Genomic DNA, 22,699 nt, shown 5'->3' on the forward strand with positions numbered 1-22,699 from the left:
CGGCTGTCGTTTATCGGCTGTCGTTTATCGTTGTTTATCGGCTGTCGTTTATCGGCTGTCGTTTATCGGCTGTCGTTTATCGTTGTTTATCGGCTGGTTATCACCTCCCTGCCCAGCAATCGGTGCCTGGGGGGATCCCCGCCCTCCCCCCACGCGACTTCGAGCTGAGGGGGGGGTCCCCAGAGCCCCCCCAGGCTGGAGCAGCCCCTGAGACCCTCCTGTGGCGGGTGAGGCTCAGCGCGAGGCTGCGCTGGTGGCACCTGAGGGTGACAAAGCTCCTCCTGTCTGTCCCCAAGGTGCGCCCAAGGATTGGGGCAGGGGCAGCTGGGGACCCCCAAGCCGAGCTCACCTCCCCCGTCCCCTCCTCCTGCCCCAGCCCCTGGCTCGCCCCCCCCTTCTGAAGCCCCCCCCCCCACCGGCAGCCCCTCGGGGGGGCTCCATGGATCGGGGGAGAGGGGGCTGGGGGTATCGAGCTGGCTGGGGACAAGGGGACACGGTGGCACTGGGTGTCCAGGGGATTGTCCTGCACTCCTTCCATCCCTGCGTGTGTCCCCAGGTTTGTCCTGCACTCCCTCCATTCCTCTGTGTGTGCAGAGGATTGTCCTGCACTCCCTCCATCCCTCTCTGAACCCACAGGACTGTCCTGCACTCCCTCCATCCCTCAGTGAGGCCGAAGGCTGCTCCTGCACTTCCTCCATTCCTCTGTGTGTGCAGAGGCTTGTCCTGCACTCCTTCATCCCTCTGTGTGTCCCCAGGACTGTCCTGCACATTCTCCATCCCTCAGTGAGGCCAAAGGATGCTCCTGCCCTCCCTCCATCCCTCTCTAAATCCACAGCATTGTCCTGCGCTCCTTCCATGCCTGTGTGTGTCCACAGGACTGTCCTTCACTTCCTCATCCCTCAGTGAGGCTGAAGGATGCTCCTGCACTTCCTCCATCACCTGGCAAGGCCAGGGGGTTGTCCTGCGCCTCCTCCATCCCTCACTAAATCCAGGACTGCCCTTTCATCCCTCTGTGTGTCCCCAGGATTGTCCTGCACTCCTTCCATCCCTCTCTGAATCCACAGGACTGTCCTGCCCTCCCTCATCCCTCTCTGAATCCACAGGATGCTCCTTAACCTCCTCCATCCCTGTGCATGTCCAGAAGATTGTCCTGCACTCCCTCATCCCTCTGTGTGTCCACAGGATTGTCCTGCGCTCCTTCCATCCCCTGGCAAGGCCAGAGGACTGTCCGGTACTCCCTCATCCCTCTGTGAGGCCAAGGATGCTCCTGCGCTCCCTCCATCGCTCTGTGTCCCCAGGATTGTCCTGCACTCCCTCCATCCCTCTGTGTGTCCCCAGGACTGTCCTGCCCTCCCTCATCCCTCTCTGAACCCACAGGGCTGTCCTGCACATCCTCCATCCCTCTGTGAGGCTGAAGAAAGCTCCTGCACTTCTTCCATCACTTGGCAAGGCCAGAGGCTTGTCCTGCACTCCTTCCATGTCTGTGTGTGTCCAGGATTATCCTGCACTCCCTCATCCCTCAGTGAGGCTGAAGGATGCTCCTGCACTTCCTCCATCCCTCTCTAAATCCAGAGGCCTGTCCTGCACTCCTTCCATCCCTCTGTGTGTGCAGAGAATTGTCCTGCACCTCCTCCATGTCTCAGTGGAACCAAAGGCTGCTCCTGCACCTCTTCTATCCCAGTGTGTGTCCAGGGGATTGTTCTGCACTCCTTCCATGTCTCACTAAAGCCACAGGATTGTCCTGTACTCCCTCCATCCCTCTGTGTGTCCCCAGGATTGTCCTGCGCTCCTTCCATCCCTCTGTGCATGTCCAGGATTGTCCTGCACTCCCTCATCCCTTTTTGTGTCCCCAGGACTGTCCTGCACCTCCTCCATCCCTCAGTGAGGCCGAAGGCTGCTCCTGCACCTCCTTCATCCCTGCGTGTGTCCCCAGAGTTGTCCTGCCCTCCCTCATTCCTCTCTGAACCCACAGGATTGTCCTGCACCTGATCCATGTCCCCATGAGGCTGAAGGCTGCTCCTGCACCTCCTCCATCCCTCTCCGAACCCACAGGATTGTCCTGTGCTCCTTCCATCCCTCTGTGTGGCCCCAGGGTTGTCCTGCACTCCCTCATCCCTCAGTGAGGCTGAAGGACGCTCCTGCACTTCCTCCATCCCTCTCTGAACCCACAGGATTGTCCTGCACCTCATCCATGTCTCAGTGAGGCTGAAGGACGCTCCTGCACCTCCTCCATCCCTCTCTGACCCCACAGGACCCTCCTGCTCCTCCTCCCTCCCTGGCCGAGCCCCGAGGCCGCTCCCGCAGCTCCCGGTGCCCATCCCGCGGCTGCGGCGGGCGGGAGGCGGTCGCTGTGGCAACGTGCGTGCGGCGCAGGGGCGGGAGGGATGCTCGGCGCGGGGATGGCTCCCGGCGGACGGGCAGCGCTGCCTGCGGGCCATGGGCTCCCCTGAAGGTAGGGCCTGACCCCCTGCCCCCTCCCCGCGCCTCCTCCCGCACCGGGCCGGGACCGGGGTGACCCAGCGGGGTCCGCGCTCGGCTTTGAGCGGGTGCATGAAACACCGCGCGCTGCGGCTTGGAGCCGGCTCGGGGCGCCCCCGCACTCCTCCCGCCGTGCCCGCGGGCATCCCCGGCGTGCTGGGCCCGGAGGCCGAGCCCCGGCGGTGCCACGGCCGGGTCAGACGCCCGAGCAGCCCCCGGGCGCAGGTGGCGGCCGCCGAGCAGCCGCTGAGATCGTCTTCATGCTTGAGAAACTGGGTTAGTGGCGGGGGAGAGGCGGCCGCAGCCTCGATTATTCACGGGCACGGCCCCGGGGGGCGGCGGGGGCCGGCGGAGCCCCCCGGGCGCGGGGGGACGGCGGCGTGGCGGAGCCCGGGCCGGGATGCTCCGGCGAGCCAGGCCGGCCCTGGCGCTGAAGGACACGCGTGTGAATCCCCCTGGGGCTGATCCCCGCCAGATGTTCACCTCTGGGCCTGGATCCCCCCAGATGTGCACCCCTGGGTGTATTTCCTCCCAGATGTGCACCCCGGGGGTCCATCCCCGGACACATCCCGGGCCCTGTGTGTCCGTCCCCCCCAGATGTGCATCCGGAGGGGTCCGGCGGCCCTTTCCTGAGCCGCGTGGGGGGAAACTGAGGCAGCAAAGAGCAGAAGCAGCGAGGAGGAGCCCCAGAAAGGGAGCTGCTGTCACCAGGCAGCGCTCCCACACAGAGCCGGGAATAGACTCCGGATCCCGGCGCTGCGGCACCAACGCAGCCCCGCCGCCCCCGGCGGGGTCCGGCCGCGGCTCCGCTCCCGTGCCGGAGGCCGGGATACCGGGATCGCGTTCCGAGCGGCTCCAAAGGGATGGAGGTGGCCGCAGCCTCCCTGCCCTGCCCTTCCCCCGGACCGGGGCTGGACCGCGACCCCCAGGGCTTGGGGGGAGCTTGGGGTTTTGGGGTGCATCAGCTCTCCCCGCTCGCTTTTGGCCGATTCCCAGCACCTCCCAACCCCCCGGGCTGTGCGGATGGAAATTCCCGCTGGATTTCCCCTCAGGGGCAGGGAGGGGTGGGCGCAGCACCCCCAGACCCAGCCCGGGAGTCGGATCGGGCGGGAGGTGCCGTTCCCCCCCCTCCCCACGCTGCCGCAGCCCCGTGAGGTTCTCACCACCCCGCTTCCCGAGCGGGGCCGGGGGTGCCAAAATCCCTCCGGGGGGCAGCGGGGGCTGCCGCACCCGGTGCCCAGCAGGGTCCGGGGGGGTGCCGGGGCTCCGGGCCGCCCCTGGCAGCGGGGCAGGCCGGGTCATTCCTGTTTTCCTCCCTCTTTGTGCCGGGGAAGCGGGAGGAGCGGCAGCCAATACTGCTTCGTCATGATGCCGGCTAATTCTCCTCTTGTTGGGAAAGGGACTGAGCCAGCAGCGAGCGGGGGAGAGGAGGCGAGCGGCACCCACGCGGCCACCGCCACCCCCCCGGGCGGCCACGCACTCCTCCACCCTCCCACCCCGCGCTCCACGCAGCCTCCCCCGCACGCCCGCCCGCGGTTATCGGGCGGCGGGGCCGGGCTGGCGGGGGGTGATAGGCTCGCTCGCCCGTTCGCCCGCCCGTTCGCCCGCCCGCGCCCCGCTGTCACGGCTCTCGGATGCAGCCCGAGCCGAGTCGGTGGCCGGGCGAGAGGAGCGAGGCCGGGGCATCGCCCCGCGGCCGGAGGGATGCGGTGAGCCCGGCCGTAGGTGAGTGAGCGGCTCGGCAGGGACGGGGACACGGTGGGGACGCGGTGGGGACACGGTGGGGACGCGGTGGGGACACGGCGGGCGCGGGAGGGGCGGCTCGTGGCGGCCGCTCTCCGTTTTCCCGTCGCTTTTCGGTGCCGCCGCTCCCGGGGGGGCCTCGGGGGTGCCCCACATTTCGTCCCCACCTTGTCCCCACACCCGGCGCTGCTGACATCGGCGGGGACCCCTCCCCGAGCCCCCCCCGCGGTGTCACAGCGCTCCCAGCGCCCCCCCGGGACACCCCTGTGCCCCTCCCCGGGGACACCGCGGATGGCGAGGGAGGAGGCCGGGACCGCCCAGCCCTGCCCAGCCCCACCTGGGCAGTGAATTTGTGGGGGCTCAGCGCTGCTGCTTGGGGGGCACCCCCAATTTCCCCCCCCCCGTGAAGGTTTGATGCTCCCTGGCCGTGGTGGTCGCGCTTTTGCCACGGACACGGAATTTTGGGGTGCCCCAACCCCCCTAGCAGAGCCCGGAGGGGCCAAATTCCCATTTCCCCACCGCCACAGAGCATCGGGGGGTGATTTAGGGGCAGAATTTGGGGCGCAAATTTGGGGCTTCCCCCCCAACTCTTGGCCGTGGATGGAGCCAAGGGGGGGTTCAGCTCCTGGCACAGGTGGGTGGCCGGGCTGGGCTCATTCCAGAGCCACCTCCTGCCACCTCGGGACCCCCGGCCACCTCCCGGGTGTCCTGTCAGGTGTGACCCCCCCGGGTGGCCCCAGGTGCGCTGTTGGGGCGCCCAGGCCCCCACCCCGGGGTATCCAACGCTGGGCGTGCCGAGCCCAGGGCTGGCAGAACCGGGGGGGTTTTTTGGGGTGCGGGGCACCCCCAAAGCGCCAGCGGGAGCGGCGGAGGGCGCGGCCTCCTCACACATCCCCAGCGGGTCCCTCCGCGTGCGGGATGAGCAGGCTAATCCCACTTTAATCCCAGATTACGAGCCACGTGAGGCGCGGCCCGAAGCGGGCTGTGGGGTGGCCATCGGGGCAGGGGGGCCGGGTAAAGACCCCCCCACACTCATCCCCGGCAGTTTTGGGGTTCAGGCCACATCTCCCCCCTCTAAACCTGCAGGGCAGGGCCGGGGGGCGGCTGCGCTGGCCCAGATTCGGCGGATGGGAGGAACCCGGGCGGTGGAAATGCCTCCTTCATCTCCATCCGCTCCGGGATGCGGTGGGCGGATTGTTGATACTCCCCCTCCTCCCCTCCCCTCCCCATCCACCTTCCGTGCAGGGAAACTGAGGCACGGCGCCTCGCCGTGCCTGGTCCATCCCAGCCATGGAGAAACGCCCGGGGGTGGCAGCTGGTGGCTTTGGAGGCCACCGAGGTGGCGGGGCAGCGGCGCGGCAGCGATGGCCGGCAACAGCCACGGGCTCGCCGCCGCCGGCCCGGCGGGGACGGCAGCGGCAGAAACAGGACAAAGGAGGAACCGGACACCGGCGAGCCGCGGGTCGGGGACCCACGCGCTGTCGCTGTCGCGATCAGGTTGCCGGTGGGGCCCCGCGTGCGGCGGTGCCTCGGTTTCCCCGGTGAGCGGGGAGGATGCTCCGGGCCTCGCCTGCGCTGTTTGTTTGGAGGTTGTGGTGGGAGGAGGAGGCCGGGGCTGGGCTGGGCCGGGCTGGGAAGCACCGGACACCGTTCCCAGGGCTGGCGGGAACCGTCTGTTCAGGGAACTTGTGACCCCGGTGTCCCCCCCTTGTCGCTGCTGGCCGCGAGCCGCGACAGCCGCGCCACAATTCGGGCGCACGGTGGCACAGGGGGGGGAAGGGAGGGTGAGGAGGGGGTGATGGAGGAAGGCTGGGGACCCCTCCCGCTCCCCCCGGGCCGTGGGGGGGGTTCTCGCGGCCTGGCTCGGGGCCGGGCGCTGATGGCTTTGGCGGCTGTGAAAAGTCAAATCCGGATTTCCTCGGGGTGGGGAGGAGGGAACCGGCCTCTTCCCGCGGCAGCACAGCCCTGGCTCCCCTCGCGGGGGGGGCACCGGCACCCCTCCATCCCGGTGAGCCCCGCCCGCACGTGTCCTGTCCGTCCGTCCGTCCATCCATCCTTCCTTCCTCCATCACGCTGCCTGCCCAGCCCTTTTCTCTCCCCGCCGTGGTTCCCCTCAGCATCTCCCTGAGAGGGGGACACGCTGAGCGTCCCCCCCTCGTGTCCCCGCTCCCCCTCGCCCTCCCGGCCGGGAAAATCCCAAACAGCCGGGCCGCCCTTATCTCGGGCCACGCGGGGACCTGGCCGCGGCTCCGCGGCGCGATCCGAGGTTGCCATGGGGAACGCGGCTGCCATCGGGGCGGTGGCTCCCTGCCTGCGCCCGATAAGCTGTCCCCGCGTCCCCAGAGCGCGGGGGGGCCCCGCGGCCGAGGTGGTTGTGCAGTCCCGGCACCCCCGGCCAATTTTGTGGCGTCTCTCCGCAGCCCCGGCTCGCGTTTGTTTTCCTTCCCCGCCGGCCCCGCCGCTCCCGTTCTCCGCCGTCGCCTCCATCTGCTCGCTGTCCCCGCGGCCCTCCGGTGTCCCGAGCGCCACCGGAGGCGGGGGGCAAGGCTGGCTCCGTCCGGCGCTGGAAAGTGTGAGCTCACGGCTGTGCCCGCCCGGACAATGCCACCCTTGTGCCGCGCCGGGAGCGCCGGTCCCGCCGGTCCCGCATCCCGGGGAGGGGTTGGGGTTGGGGTTGGGGGTCAGCGCCTCGAACCCCGCGCCAGGGACAAATCTGGGGGGGCTTTGCGGCGGGAGGGTCTCCAGGGAGGGCAGAGCCGCCTCCTCCGGCAGCCCCGGGCTGCTCCCGGGTCTGCTCCCGCTCCATCCCCGCATCCCGCGGGGGCGAGCTCTGCGCTCGCGGGGCCGGGGGACAGCGGGCTTGGTGTCCCCAAAGGCGGTGCCACCCCTGCAGGGCTGGGGCTCAGGGCCGGAGCTGCCCGCGCCGCTGTCACTGTCGCTGTCACTGTCGCTGTCACTGTCGCTGTCACCGCCCGGCTCGCACGAGCTTTTCCCAACTCCCTCCCTTCTGAAAGGAGAAGTTTGGAGGAGAATGGGGAATTTTCCCCTTTGTGCGCGGCATTGTGGCTTTAGAGCGCGGCCAGGCCCGAGCCCCGCGGGCTCCGGGCGGCCGAGCCCGTCCCGCTGCCCGTGGAGCCTTCTGGAGGCCGCGGGACAAAAGGGCGACACTGCCGCCAGCACCGTCAGCAGCCACCGGGCAGGGACACGCAGCGGGCACGGGGGACAGCGTGGGGACCGCGTGGGGACAAGGGGAGGTTTGTCCCCTGCTCGCCCTGCGAGTCACAGCCGCCTCTGTCCTCTCCTAGAGGGAACACCCGAGCCCCAGCGCGGCGTCGGCGCCCAGGGGGATGCGGAGCCACAGAGGCAGCGGTGAGAGCCGTGTCACCCCCTGTGCCCTGCCTGTCCCCTGTCTGTCCCCCTCCTGTCCCTCTGTCTGTCCCCTGCCTGTGCCCTGCCTGTGCCCTGTCTGTCCCCTGTCTGTCCCCTCCTGTGCCCTGCCTATCCCCTGCCTGTCCCTCTCTTGTCCCCTTCCTGTCCCCCCCATCCCCCTGCCTGTCCCTTACCTGTCCCCTGTCTATCCCCTTCCTGTCCCTCTGTCTGTCCCCTGCCTGTGCCCTCCCTGTCCCCCTCCTGTCCCCCTGTCTGTCCCCCTCTTGTCCCCCTGTCTGCCCCCCTCTTGTCCCCCTCCTGTCCCCCTCCTGTGCCCTGCCTGTGCCTCTCCTGTCCCCTTCCTGTCCCTCACCTGTCCCCTGTCTGTCCCCGCTCCTGTGCACTGCCTGTCCCTTTCTGTGCCCTCCCTGTCCCCCTGTCTGTCCCCGCTCCTGTGCCCTGCCTGTCCCTCGTCTGTCCCCTGCCTGTCCCGTCCCCTCCCTGTCCCCTCCCTGTGCTTCTCCTGTCCCCTCCCTGTCTGTCCCCCTCCTGTCCCCTGCCTGTCGCTGTCCCCCTCCTGTGCCTCTCCTGTCCCTCACCTGTCCCCTGCCTGTGCCCTCCCTGTCCCCCTGTCTGTCCCCCCTCCTGTGCCCTGCCTGTCCCTCACCTGTCCCCTGCCTGTGCCCTCCATGTCCCCCTGCCTGTCCCCCTCCTGTGCCCTGCCTGTCCCTGTCCCCTCCATGTCCCCTGCTTGTCCCTGTCCCCCTTCTATCCCCTGTCTGTCCCCCCTCCTGTGCCCCTCCTGTGCCTTGTCTGTCCCCCTCCTATCCCCTGTCTGTCGCCCTCCTGTCCCCTTGTCTGTCCCCTGTCTGTCCCCCTCCTGTCCCCTGTCTGTCCCCCTCCTGTCCCCTGTCTGTCCCCCTCCTGTCCCCCTGTCTGTCCCCCTCCTGTCCCCCTGTCTGTCCCCCACCTGTACCTCTCCTGTCCCCCTCCTGTCCCTCTGTCTGTCCCCTGTCTGTCCCCCTCCTGTCCCCTTCCCGGGGCACAGTGTCCCCTCCTGGCAGGCCTGTCCTGCTGCCACCACCGGGGCCATGTCCCCTCGTTGGGCACCGTGGCCGTGCCCTCCCCGTGCCCTCCCCGTGCCCTCCCCGTGCCCGCCGTGGGGCTCACAGGGCTCAGCCCGTGCCGGGAGGGCGGTGGGAGATGGGACCCCCACCCCGGGGGGCTCAGGGGGCTCAGTGCCCCCCTGGCAGTGCCCAGAGCCCCCCTGTCCCCGCAGGACCCTGTGAGTGACACAGCCCCGGCCCGCGGCTGAATGGAAAGGCTGCAGAAGGTAACGGGGGGGAGGGGCTGGGGGGCAGGGGAGGATCCTGGGGGTCCTGAACAGGGGTTGGGGGGCTGGGGAGGATCCTGGGGGTCCTGAACAGGGGTTTGGGGAACCAGAACAGGGGTTTGGGGGTCCAGGGAGGGTTTGGGGGGCCGGGGAGGGTCCTGGGGGTCCAGGGAGGGTTCTGGGGATCCGGGGAGGATGTTTGGGGTCCTGAACGGGGGTTTGGGGAGCCGGGGAGGGTCTTGGGGGTCCTGAACAGGGGTTTGGGGGTCCAGGGAGGGTCTTGGGGGTCCTGAACAGGGGTTTGCGGTCCAAGGAGGATGCTGGGGTCCAGGGAGGGTCTTGGGGGTCCAGGGAGGGTTTGGGGGGCCGGGGAGGGTCTTGGGGGTCCTGAACAGGGGTTTGGGGGTCTAGGGAGGGTCTTGGGGGGCCAGGGAGGGTTTGGGGGTCTGGGGAAGGGTTTGGGGGGCCGGGGAGGTCCTGGGGGTCTGGGGAAGGGTTTGGGGGGCCGGGGAGGGGGTTTGGGGGGCCAGAACAGGGGTTTGGGGCTCCGGGGAGGGTCCTGGGTGTCCAAGGAGGATGTTTGGGGTCGTGAACAGGGGTTTGGAGCTCCAGGGAGGGTCTTGGGGGTCCTGAACAGGGGTTTGGGGCTCCAGGGAGGATGTTTGGGGTCCAGGGAGGGTCTTGGGGGTCCAGGGAAGGTGCTGGGGGTCCGGGGAAGGTGCTGGGGGTCCAGTGAAGCTTCTGGAGTTCAAATAAAAGGTGCTGGGGGTCCTGGCAGGGTGCTGGAGGTGCTGGGGGTCCTGGTAGGGTGTGGGAGAACGGGGAGCCCTGCACACGGGGCTGGTGGCCGAGGTCGTGGGCAGACACGGGCCTTGCCTTCCTCCTCCTCCTCCTCCTCCTCCTCCCCCAGCCCAGCCTGGCAGCACCATCTAGTGGCAGCGTGTCCTGGCCGAGCCGCTGTCCCCTGCCCGCTGTCCCCTCCCCGCTGTCCCCTCCCTGCTGTCCCTGCCCATCCCCAGGGACTCTGGGCTCCGTGGGGCGCCCCCAGACCCCCCGAGCCCCTTCCCGGGCTGATCCCCGCTCCCTTTTCCCCCCAGCAGCCTCTGACCTCCCCTGGGAGCGTCTGCTCTTCCCGCGGATCCAGCGTGCCCGGCTCTCCCTCCAGCATCGTGGTGAGGAGCCCCGGGACCCCCAAAACCCTCCCCGGGACCCCAAAACCCTCCTCGTGCCCCCCCAAACCCGCCCCGTGCCCCCAAAACCCTCCCCATGCCCCCCAAAACAAACCCTTCTCGTGCCCCCCAAAACAAACCCGCCCCGTGCCCCCCAAACCCTCCGAGCCCCCCAAACCCGCCCCGTGCCCCCCCAAACTCTCCCCGTGCCCCCCAAACTCTCCCCGTGCCCCCAGCACGGCCTTGGAGGGTTTGAACCCTCCCCACTCCCAAAAATTCCCTTCTTCACCCCAAATCAAGGTCAAAATGCACAATGAGATCCTGGGGTAAAACGACCTTGCAAAAAATTCTCTAAATTTCCCAAAAATTCCCTTCTGCACCCCAAATCAAGGAGTTTTCCCTTCATTCCATGCCAAAGGGGACAATGAGGTCCGGGGGTACGAGGACCTTGTGAAAAACTCCCTAAATTTTCTAAAAATTCCCTAAATGTCCCAAAAATTCCCTCCTGCACCCCAAATGAGGGCCATATTCCCTTTCTCCCAGGCCAAAATGGACAATGTGGTCTTGGGGTTCAAGGACCTTGTAAAAAATTCCCAAAATTTCCCTTCTGCACCCCAAATCAAGGCATTTTTCCTTCCTCCCAGGTCAAAATGGACAACGAGGTGCTGGGCTACAATCCCGTGATTCCCAACCCCAAGGACCTTGTGAAAAATGCCCCAAATGTCCCAAAAATTCCCTTCTGCACCCCAAATCAAAGAGTTTTCCTTCTAGGCCAAAATGGACAATGAGGTCCTGGGCTACAAGGACCTTGTAAAAAATTCCCAAAAAATTCATTCTGCACCCCAAATCAAGGCCAAAATGGACAATGATGTCCTGGGGTAGAACGACCTTGTGAAAAATTCCCTAAATTTCCCAAAATTTCCCTTCTGCACCCCAAATGAAGGGGTTTTCCCTTCCTCCCAGGCCAAAATGAACAACGAGGTCCTGGACTACAATCCTATGATTCCCAACCCCATGAGCTCCCAAGGACCTTGTGAAAAATGCCCCAAATTTCCCAAAATTTCCCTTCTGCACCCCAAATCAAGATGTTTCCCCTTCCTCCCAGGCCAAAATGGACAATGAGGTCATGGGCTACAAAGACCTTGTAAAAAATTCCCAAAAATTCCCTCCTGCACCCCAAATCAGGGTCAAAATGGACAATGAGGTCCTGGGGTAGAAGGACCTTGTGAAAAATTCTCTAAATTTCCCAAAATTTCCCTCCTGCACCCCAAATGAAGGTGTTTTTCCATCCTTCCAGGCCAAAATGGACAATGAGATCCTGGAGTAGAAGGACCTTGTGAAAAATACTCTAAATTTAAAAAACTTCCCTCCTGCACCCCTTCCTTTCAGGCCAAAATGGACAGTGAGGTCTTGGGCTACAAGAACCTTGTAAAAAATTCCCAAAATTTCCTTTTTTCACCCCAAATGAAGACATTTCCCCTTTCTCCCAGGCCAAGATGGACAATGAGGTGCTGGGCTACAAGGACCTTGTCAAAAAGTCCCTAAATGTCCCAAAAATTCCCTTCTGCCCCCCAAATGAAGGTCAAAATGGACAATGATATCCTGGGGTAGGAGGACCTTGTAAAAATTCCCAAAATTTCCCTCCTGCACCCCAAATCAAGGTGTTTTCCCTTCCTCCCAGGCCAAAATGGACAACGAGGTGCTGGGCTACAAGGACCTTGTCAAAAATTGCCAAAAATTCCCTTTTTCACCCCAAATGAAGGGGTTTTCCATCCTTCCAGGCCAAAATGGACAATGAGGACCTGGGGTAGAAGGAGCTTATAAAAAATTCCCAAAATTTCATTCTGCACCCCAATTCAAGGAGTTTTCCCTTCCTCCCAGCCAAAGTGGACAATGATGTCTTGGGGTAGAAGGAACTTGTAAAAAATTCCCAAAAATTCCCTTCTGCACCCCAAATGAAGGTCAAAATGGACAACGAGATCCTGGGGTAGAAGGACCTTGTGAAAAATGCCCCAAATTTCCCCAAAATTCCCTTCTGCACCCCAAATGATTTTTTCCCGTCCTTCCAGGCCAATATGAACAACGAGGTCCTGGACTACAATCCTATGATTCCCAACCCCATGAGCTCCCAAGGACCTCGTGAAAAATTCCTCAAATTTCCCAAAAATTCCCTTCTACACCCCAAATCAAAGAGTTTTCCTTCTAGGCCAAAATGGACAACGAGGTCCTGGGCTACAAGGACCTTGTGAAAAATTCCCAAAAAATTCCATTCTGCACCCCAAATCATGGACTACAATCCCATGATTCCCAATCCCATGATCCCCCAAGGACCTTGTGAAAAATTCCCAAAAAATTCCCTCCTGCACCCCAAATCAAGGCCAAAATGGACAATGAGATCCTGGGGTAGAACGACCTTGTGAAAAATTCCCTAAATTTCCCAAAATTTCCCTTCTGCACCCCAAATGAAGGGGTTTTCCCTTCCTCCCAGGCCAAAATGAACAACGAGGTCCTGGACTACAATCCTATGATTCCCAACCCCATGAGCTCCCAAGGACCTTGTGAAAAATGCCCCAAATTTCCCAAAAATTCCTTTCTGCACCCCAAATCAAGGTGTTTTCCCTTTCTCCCAGGCCAAAATGGACAGTGAGGTCCTGGGCTACAAGGACCTTGTAAAAAATTCCCAAAATTTCCCTTCTGCACCCCAAATCAAGATGTTTTTCCATCCTCCCAGGCCAAGATGGACAACGAGGTGCTGGGCTACAAGGACCTTGTCAAAAAGTCCCTAAATGTCCCAAAAATTCCCTTCTGCACCCCAAATCAAGGTCAAAATGGACAATGAGATCCTGGGGTAGGAGGACCTTGTAAAAATTCCCAAAAATTCCCTTTTGCACCCCAAATTAAGATGTTTTTCCATCCTCCCAGGCCAAGATGGACAACGAGGTGCTGGGCTACAAGGACCTGGCTGCCATCCCCAAGGACAAAGCCATCCTGGACATCGAGCGCCCCGACCTGATGATCTACGAGCCCCACTTCACCTACTCGCTGATGGAGCACGTGGAGCTGCCCCGCAGCCGCGAGGTGAGCGGGGATCCCCGGGGGGGAGAATCCCAGATCGGGGGGTAAAATTGGAGTAGGATTCGTGGATAATAGGGGGAACATTCCAGCATGAAAATGGTTAAAGTTGGAATAGGATTCTTGGATAATAGGGGGGAAATTCCGGCATAAAAATGGTTAAAGTTGGAATAGAATTCTTGAATAATAGGGGAAAATTCCAGCATGAAAAGGGTTAAAATTGGAATAGGATTCTTGAATAATAGGGGGAAAGTTCCAGCATGAAAATGGTTAAAGTTGGTTAAAATTGGAATAGAATTCTGGAAAAATAGGGGGGAAATTCCAGCATAAAAATGGTTAAAGTTGGTTAAAATTGGAGTAGAATTCTTGAATAATAGGGGGAAATTCCAGCATAAAAATGGTTAAAAATTGGAATAGAATTCTTGAACAATAGGGGGAAAATTCTTGAATAATAGGGGGAAAATTCCAGCATAAAAATGGTTAAAGTTGGAGTAGAATTCGTGAATATTAGGGGGGAAATTCCAGCATAAAAATGGTGAAAATTGGAATTCTTGAACAATAGGGGGAAAGTTCCAGCATAAAAATGGTTAAAATTGGAATAGAATTCTTAAATAATAGAGAAAAAAATCCAGCATAAAAATGGTTAAAGTTGGTTAAAATTCATTGGGATTTTGTAGCTGTTCCTGAAGGTTATTAAGATTGTTATGATTCGGTAAGAGTCAGTAAATTAATTAAGATTCAGTAAAATTAATTAGAAATTAAGTTGAAATTAATTAAAAATTAAATTGAAATGAAGTAAAATTAATAGAAAATAGAATAAAATATTTTTTTAAATTTTTAATATATAAATATTAAAAATTTATTAGAAGTAAAATAGCATTTTATAATTATAATATTTTAATAGGGGGAATACTGTATATATTATATTATATTATATTATATTATATTATATTATATTATATTATATTATATTATATTATATTATATTATATTATATTATATTATATTATATTATATTATATTATATTATATTATATTATATTATATTATATTATATTATATTATATTATATTATATTCATTACATAATGTTACATGTTATGTAATGTTTATAATATAATATAATATAATATAATATAATATAATATAATATAATATAATATAATATAATATAATATAATATAATATAATATAATATAATATAATATAATATAATATAATATAATATAATATAATATAATGTAATGTGATGTAATGTTTATAATATAATATTATATTATATTATAAACATTACATGACAATACATTACATTATATTTATATTACATTATATTTATATTCTATTCTATTCTATTATAAACATTACATGTTATGTAATGTATATAATATAATATAATATAATATAATATAATATAATATAATATAATATAATATAATATAATGTAATGTAATGTAATGTAATGTAATGTAATATAATATAATATAATATTTATAATATAATACAATATAAATATAATGTAATATAAATATAATATAATATAATTACATTATTTTACATTATATTTTATTATTATTATATTCTATTTTATTCCATTACATTATGTTATATTATGATATAATATATTAATTATATTCTATTTCTATTTTAATATAATTTTATATTACAATATTTTATCATTATAAAAATATATTATGAAAATATAATTATAAAAATATATTACAAATATATATTATAAAAAACCGAATTAAAATAGCATTAAATAAATTAAAATAAATTAACTCCATGCTTGCCTTCTGCAGCGCTCCCTGTCTCCCAAGTCCATGTCTCCTCCCCCATCTCCAGAGGTGAGCGCGGGGCCGTGGGGAGGGGGCGGCGCTGCCCCGGGGGGGTCTCACGGCGGTCGCGGTTCCCGCAGGTGATCCGGGAGTGGCTGGAGAGCCGCCCCCCGAGCAGCGCCGCCCCCCGCCAGGGCCCCGCGCCCACCCGCAGCAGCGTGCAGCACTTCCACCGGCCCGGTACCGCCCGGGGAGAGGGAGGAACCGGGGGGGAGCGGGAGGGAACCGGGGGGAGCGGGAGAGAACTGGGGAGGGAACCGGGAGGGAGCCGGGAGGGACCCCAGAGAGAGAGACCAGAGAGGGACCCCAGGGTGGGACCCCGAGAGGGACCCTGGGAGGGACCCCGAGAGGGACCCCAGAGAGGGACCCTGGGAGGGACCCGGGAGGGACCCCTGAGAAGGGACCCCAGGGTGGGACCCCTGAGAGAGACCCCTGAAAGAGAGCCCAGAGAGAGACCTGGGAGGGATCCCAGGGTGGGACCCCTGAGCAGGAGCCCAGAGAGGGACCCTGAGAGGGACCCCAGAGAGAGACCCCAGAGCGGGACCCCAGAGCGGGACCCCGAGAGGGACCCTGAGAAGGACCCCGGAGAGGGACCCCGAGAGGGACCCCGGAGAGGGACCCCAAGAAGGACCCCTGAGCGGGACCCCAGAGAGGGACCCCGAGAGGGACCCTGGGGAGGGACCCCGGGGAGGGACCCCGGGAGGGACCCCGGAGAGGGAGCCCAGAGAGAGACCCTGGAGAGGGACCCCGAGAGGGACCCCAGAGTGAGACCCCAGAGTGAGACCCCACAGAGAGACCCCTGAGTGGGACCCCAGAGTGGGACCCCAGCACTGTCTGAGCCAGCCAGGCTGGCTGGGAGCCTCTTCACAACCCCATCAGCTCCCTACCCCAACAGCTCCCATTCTCAATCCCATAAACTCCCAGCCCTATGAGTTCCAATTCCCAACCCCATCAGCTCCCATTCCCAGCCCCATGAACTCCCAACCCCATAAACTCCCATTCCTAATCCCATGAGCTCCCAACCCCATAAATTCCCAATCCCATCAGCTCCCCTTCCCAACCCCAGAGTTCCCATTCTCAGCCCCATAAATTCCCATTTCCCATCCCATAAACTCCCAATCCCACGAGTTCCCAATCCCATAAAATCCAATTCCCAACCCCATAAAACCCAATCTCCTGAACTCCTATTCCCTACCCCATGAACTTCCATTCCCAATCCCATGAGTTCCCAACCCCATAAATTTGCAATCCCAACCCCATGAGCTCCCAATCCCATAAATTCCTATTCCCAACCCCATAAATTCCCACTCCCAACACCATGAGCTCCCAACCCCACGAGTTCCCACTCCCAACCCCATAAATTCCCACTCCCAACCCCACAAGTTCCCATTCCCAGCCCCATAAATTCCCACTCCCAACCCCACGAGTTCCAATTCCCAGCCCCATGAGCTCCCATTCCCAACCCCAGAGTTCACAACGCCATGAGTTCCCATTCCCAAACCCATAAACTTCCATTCTCAATACCATGAGTTCCCACCCCCATAAATTCCCACTCCCAACCCCACGAGTTCCCAACCCCATAAATTCCCACTCCCAACCCCATAAATTCCCACTCCCAATCCCATGAGTTCCCGTTCCCAACCCCACAAGTTTCCATTCCCAACCCCATGAATTCCCACTCCCAGCCCCATAAATTCCCACTCCCAATCCCACGAGTTCCCAACCCCATAAATTCCCATTCTCAACCCCATAAATTCCCACTCCCAATCCCATGAATTTCCACTCCCAATCCCATAAATTCCCACTCCCAACCCCATAAATTCCCACTCCCAACCCCATAAATTCCCACTCCCAACCCCACAAATTCCCACTCCCAACCCCATAAATTCCCACTCCCAACCCCACAAATTCCCACTCCCAGCCCCATAAATTCCCACTCCCACCCCCATAAATTCCCACTCCCACCCCCACAAGTTCCCAACCCCAAACCCCTCTTTTCCCCCAGAGACCGACACCACAGAGCTCAACATTTACAAGAAGCCCCCGATCTACCGGCAGAAAGGTGAGCGTTGTGGGGTCCACCCCGCGGGACGGGGGCACCCCGAGACCCCCCCTCACCCCATGTGTGCGCCCCCAGACCACCACTCCAGCTCCCACCACCACGGGAAGCATCTCATCGAGGACCTGATCATCGAATCCTCCAAATTCCCGGCGGCGCAGCCCCCGGATCCCAACCAGCCCGCCAAGATCGAGACCGACTACTGGCCCTGCCCGCCCTCGCTGGCCGTCGTGGGTAGGTGGGACCCGAGGGGGCTTCCCCCCTGGAGACCCCCCGAGGGGCTGGGAATGGCTGGGATGATCCTTTTCCCCCCGCAGAGACGGAGTGGAGGAGGAGGATGGCGTCCAAGAGAGGGGAGGAGGAGGATGAGGATCTGACGGAGGAGATGAAGAACCTGCGGGAGCTCCAGAGGCAGGAGCTGAGCAAGGTGGGGGTGGGGTGGGAGCTCTGAGGGGGTGGGGGGGGTGTTGGGATCGATCCCAACGGGGGTCCCGCGGTTCCCAGGTCACCTCCAACCTCGGGAAGCTGATCCTGAAGGAGGAGATGGAGAAGTCGCTGCCGATCCGGAGGAAAACTCGCTCGCTGCCGGACCGGACGCCGTTCCACAGCAGTGAGTGGGAGCGAGCTCCCGGAGCCCGGCCCTGCCCGGCTCATCTCCGGGTGCCTGCACCCCTTCTGTCCCCAAATCCTGTCTGCACCCCCCTTCTGTCCCCAAACCCTGCCTGCAGCCCCTTCTGTCCCCAAATCCTGTCTGCACACCCCCAAACAGTGCCTGCACACCCCAAATCCTGTTTGTACACTCCAAACCCTGCCTGGACACCCCAAACCCTGCCTGGACACCCCAAACCCTGCCTGCACCCCCTTCTGTCCCCAAACCCTGCCTGCACACCCCAAACCCTGCCTGGACACCCCAAACCCTGCCTGCACCTCCCTTCTGTCCCCAAACCCTGTCTGAACACCCCAAAACCTGCCTGCACACCCCAAACCCTGCCTGCACCCCCCCAAATCCTGCCTGCACTCCTGCTCATCCCTGACCATCCCTGGTGGTCCCTGCCCGTCCCTGCCTGTCCCTAAATGTCCCCAAAGGTCCCTGATGGTCTCTGCCTGTTCCTGCCCATCCCTGCCTGTCCCTTAAGGTCCCTAAATGTCCCTGACAGTCCCTGCCCCTCCCTGCCTGTCCCTAAATGTCCCCAAAGCTCCCTGCCCGTCCCTGCCTGTCCCTAAATGTCTCCAAAGGTCCCTGAAGGTCTCTGCCTGTCCCTAAATGTCCCCAAAGGTCCCTGAAGGTCTCTGCCTGTCCCTAAATGTCCCTAAAGGTCTCTGCCCATCCCTGCCTGTCCCTAAAGGTCCTTGCCCCTCCCTGCCTGTCCCCAAATGTCCCCAAAGGTCCCTGCCTGTCCCTGCCTGTCCCTAAATGTCCCCAAAGCTCCCTGCCTGTCTCTGCCTGTCCCTAAATATCCCCAAAGGTCCCTGAAGGTCTCTGCCTGTCCCTAAATGTCCCTAAAGGTCCCTGCCCGTCCCTGCCTGTCCCTGCCTGTCCCTAAATGTCCCTAAAGGTCCCTGCCCGTCCCTGCCTGTCCCTGCCTGTCCCTAAATGTCCCTAAAGGTCCCTGCCCATCCCTGCCTGTCCCTGCCTGTCCCTAAATGTCCCTAAAGGTCCCTGCCTGTCCCTAAATGTCCCTAAATGTCCCCAAAGGTCCCTGCCTGTCCCTGCCTGTCCCCAAATGTCCCCAGCGGTCCCTGATGCTCTCTGCCTGTCCCTAAATATCCCCAAAGGTCCCTGCCCATCCCTGCCTGTCCCTGCCTGTCCCCAAATGTCCCCAGCGGTCCCTGACGCTCTCTGCCTCTCTCTCAGCCCTCCACTCGAGCTCCAAGAGCTCCTCCCTCCCCGCCTCGGGCCGGAGCACCCTCACCCGGGTAAGGGCTCTCAGCTGTGCCCCCCCCACTGCCGGGGTCCCCCCACCCTGCTCGGGGGTCGGGGTCCCCCCTGTGACCCTGTCCCTGTCCCCCACAGCTGCAGTCGGCAGAGTTCGGCTCGGCGGGGAGCGAGAAGGGGAGCCCTGGTGAGGGGCAGGGCAGGGACGGGGGGGTCCTGGGGGTGTCCTGGGGGTGTCCTGGGAGTGTCCTGGGGGTGTCTTGGGGGTGTTCTGGGGATCTGGGGGCATCCTGGGGGCGTCTTGGGGGTGTTCTGGGGGTGTGGGGGCATCATGGGGGCATCCTGGGGGCATCCTAGGGGCGTCCTGGGGGTGTCCTGGGGGCGTCCTGGGGGTGTCCCTGGGGATCTGGGGGTGTCCTGGGGGTGTCCCTGGGGATCTGGGGGTGTCCTGGGGGTGTGGGAGCATCCTGGGGGTATCCTGGGGGTGTCGAGGGGATGTGGGGGTGTCCTGGGGGCATCCTGGGGGCGTCCTGGGGGCATCCTGGGGGCGTCCTAGGGGTGTCCTGGGGGTGTCCCTGGGGATGCTGGAATGTCCTGCAGGGATATGGGAGTGTTTTGGGGATGTGGGGGTGTCCTGGGGGTGTCCTGGGGATCTGGGGGTGCTCCTGGGAGTGTGAGGGTGTCCTGGGGGTGTCCTGGGAGTGTCCTGGGTGTGTCCCTGGGGATCTGTGGGGGTGTTCTGGGGGTGTCCCTGGGGATCTGGGGGTGTTCTGGGGGCGATCTGGGGGTGTCCTGGGGGTGTGAGGGTGTCCTGGGGGCGTCCTGGGAGTGTCCTGGGTGTGTCCCTGGGGATCTGGGGGTGTTCTGGGGGTGTTCTGGGAGATGTGAGGGTGTCCTGCAGGGATGCTGGGATGTCCTGCAGGGATGTGGGAGTGTTTTGGGGATGTGGGGGTGTCCCTGGGAGTGTGGGGGTGTCCCAGGGAATGTCCCCAGGAATGTGGAGGTGTCCTGGAGAGATGCTGGAATGTTCTGGAAGGATATGGGGGTGTCCTGGAGGAATGTGGGGGTGTCCTGGAGATGAGAGGGTGTCCTGGAGGGATGTGGAGTCTCCCAGGGGATGTTCCCGGGAATGTGGGGGTGTCCCCAGGGTCTGGGAGGGGGTGGCACCAGCCCGGGCTGGGCAGGGGTGCCCGGGCTGAGCCCCCTCCTCTCTCTGTGCAGCCCTGCAGGTAAGAGCTCACCTGGCCACGGACACGGAGACCCAGCCAGAGGGTGACGTGGGGGGAGGGGCACGGCCACCGGGGCCACCTCGGGGCCACCTCGGGGCCGGTCCCTGCAGGGGGGGAGGGAGTGGAGCCCCTCACCTCGGCTTGGGGAGGGAGGGAATGGGGAGGGGGCCGGGCTGAGCTCAGGTTTGCCCCCCCAGAACGGCCAGCGCGGGCGCATGGACAGAGGGAACTCCCTGCCCAGCATGCTGGAGCAGAAGGTGAGAGGGGCTGGGGGCTTGGCTGGGGGCTTGGCTGGGGGGCTTGGCTGGGGGCTTGGCTGGGGCTGGGGGGCTGGGCTGGGGGGCTTGGCTGGGGCTGGGGGCTTGGCTGGGGCTGGGGGCTTGGCTGGGCTCAGGGGAGGCTCTCACAGCCCCGTGTTCCCCCTGTCAGGTAAATTAACCCACAGACACCAGAGGTTTGTGTCCAAACAGGAGACAGAGGATCCTTTGGCTTTATTCCAATCAAGGCAGAGGCCATGGGGCATCCCCTGGGGTCTCTCAGATTTTTGGAGGATCCACCCTCCCTTTTTATCCCAATTTCCAGCCACATTTCCCTTCTCTCTTTCCCCATTTCTGAGGTGCTTGAGAGGTTCAGACTCCCCAGAACACCTGATCCCAGAGATTCCCCTCTAATGTATAACCCTCCCTTTTCATTTTTAATTCTTACTGAATTTAGAAGTTTTTCCCCATTTCTAGAAGTTCAGACTTCCCAGAACCCCTGATCCCAGAGATTCCCCTCTAATGCATAACCCTCCTTTTAATTTTTAATTCTTAGTGAATTTAGGGGTTTTTCCCCATTTCTGAGGTACTTGAGAGGCTCAGACTCCCCAGAACACCTGATCCCAAAGATTCCCCTCCAATGTACAACCCTCCCTTTTCATTCTTAATTCTTACAGAATTTAGGGGGTTTTCCCCATTTCTGAGAGGTTCAGACTTCCCAAAACACCTGATCCCAAAGATTCCCCTCTAATGTATAACCCTCCCTTTTAATTTTTAATTCTTAGAGAATTTAGGGGGTTTTCCCCATTTCTGAGAGGCTCAGACTCCCCAGAACACCTGATCCCAGAGATTCCCCTCTAATGTACAACCCTCCCTTTTCATTCTTAATTCTTACTGAATTTAGGGGTTTCCCCCATTGTTTCTTTCATCTCTCAATATCCAATTTCATTTCTCAACAACCCTAAAATTTATTTGTAAAACCAAATCTCTTTTTCCATTCTCCCATCAGTGGAATCCTTCCCACTGTTCCTTTCATCCCCCAGCAGCCCCACAGCTCGCTCACAAACCCAAACCCCCGCTCCTCTTTCGCAGATCTACCCCTACGAGATGCTGATGGTGACCAACCGAGGCCGAGTGAAGCTCCCGCCCGGCGTGGACCGGACCCGGCTGGAGGTTGGGGGACTGTGCCGGGCTGGGGGGGAGGGGTCCCCGCGCCGTGTCACCACCCCCTGCCCGTGTCACCACCCTCTGTCCCCTCCCCCGCAGCGCCACCTGTCCCCCGAGGATTTCCTCAAGGTGTTCGAGATGCCGCCGGAGGAGTTCGGCAAGCTGGCGCTGTGGAAGCGCAACGAGCTGAAGAAGAAAGCCTTCCTCTTCTGAGTCCTCCTCGGGCCGGCCCCGCCCGTGCCGCGCCGTGGAACCGCTCCAGGGCTCTCCGCCGGTTTTTACTGGGGTCACCCCACTTTCCCCCGCGCCCCCAGACCCCCAGATCTGCCCCCAGACCTCCCAGATCTGCCCCCAGACCCCCCCAGATCTGCCCCCAGACCCCCCAGATCTGCCTCCAGACCCCCCAGATCTGCCCCCAGACCCCCAGATCTGCCTCCAGACCCCCCAGATCTGCCCCCAGACCTCCCAGATCTGCCCCCAGACCCCCAGATCTGCCCCCAGACCCCCCAGATCTGCCCCCAGACCCCCTCAGATCTGCCCCCAGACCCCCAGATCTGCCCCCCCAACCTCGCTCCTGGCACAGGGGGGATGGGGCTGGGGGTCTCCAACCTGCCTGGCACGGGGGGCTGGGGATGAGTCTGGGGGTCTCGAACCTGCCTGGCACAGGGGGATGGGGCTGGGGGCTCCAACCTGCCTGGCACGGGGGCTCAAACTTGCCTGGGGGGTCTTGAACCTGCCTGGCACGGTGGGATTGGGTCTGGGGGCTCCAACCTGCCTGGCACAGGGGGATGGGGCTGGGGGCTCCAACCTGCCTGGCACGGGGGGAAGGGGCTGGGGGCTCCAACCTGCCTGGCACGGGGGCTCAAACTTGCCTGGGGGCTCTCAAACCTGCCTGGCACGGGGGGATGGGTCTGGGGGCTCAAACCTGCCTGGCACGGGGGCTTGAACCTGCCTGGCACGGGGGGATTGGGTCTGGGGGTCTCCAACCTGCCTGGCACGGGGGCTCAAACTTGCCTGGGGGGTCTCCAACTCGCCTGGCACAGGGGGATGGGGCTGGGGGTCTCCAACCTGCCTGGCATGGGGGGATGGGTCTGGGGGCTCAAACCTGCCTGG

The 22,699-nt window shown here is 60.1% G+C and overlaps 1 protein-coding gene across 1 annotated transcript; it reads left to right on the top strand.

Moving 5' to 3' along the window:
• Positions 1-3,890: 3,890 nt before the first annotated feature.
• DMTN (dematin actin binding protein) lies at positions 3,891-21,963 on the top strand. The gene is made up of 16 exons (XM_084221825.1): positions 3,891-4,203; positions 7,527-7,590; positions 8,870-8,923; positions 10,024-10,095; positions 13,015-13,170; positions 14,963-15,007; positions 15,079-15,178; positions 17,004-17,060; positions 17,136-17,291; positions 17,375-17,484; positions 17,562-17,667; positions 18,913-18,974; positions 19,072-19,120; positions 20,346-20,419; positions 21,512-21,592; positions 21,686-21,963. The coding sequence occupies exons 3-16, from the start codon at positions 8,906-8,908 to the stop codon at positions 21,797-21,799; spliced, it is 1,200 nt and encodes a 399-aa protein (XP_084077951.1). The 5' UTR covers positions 3,891-4,203; positions 7,527-7,590; positions 8,870-8,905; the 3' UTR covers positions 21,800-21,963.
• The last annotated feature ends 736 nt before the right edge of the window (positions 21,964-22,699 follow it).

This window comes from Fringilla coelebs (assembly GCF_963513975.1).
Source record: "Fringilla coelebs genome assembly, chromosome: 26".
NCBI lineage: Eukaryota > Metazoa > Chordata > Aves > Passeriformes > Fringillidae > Fringilla > Fringilla coelebs.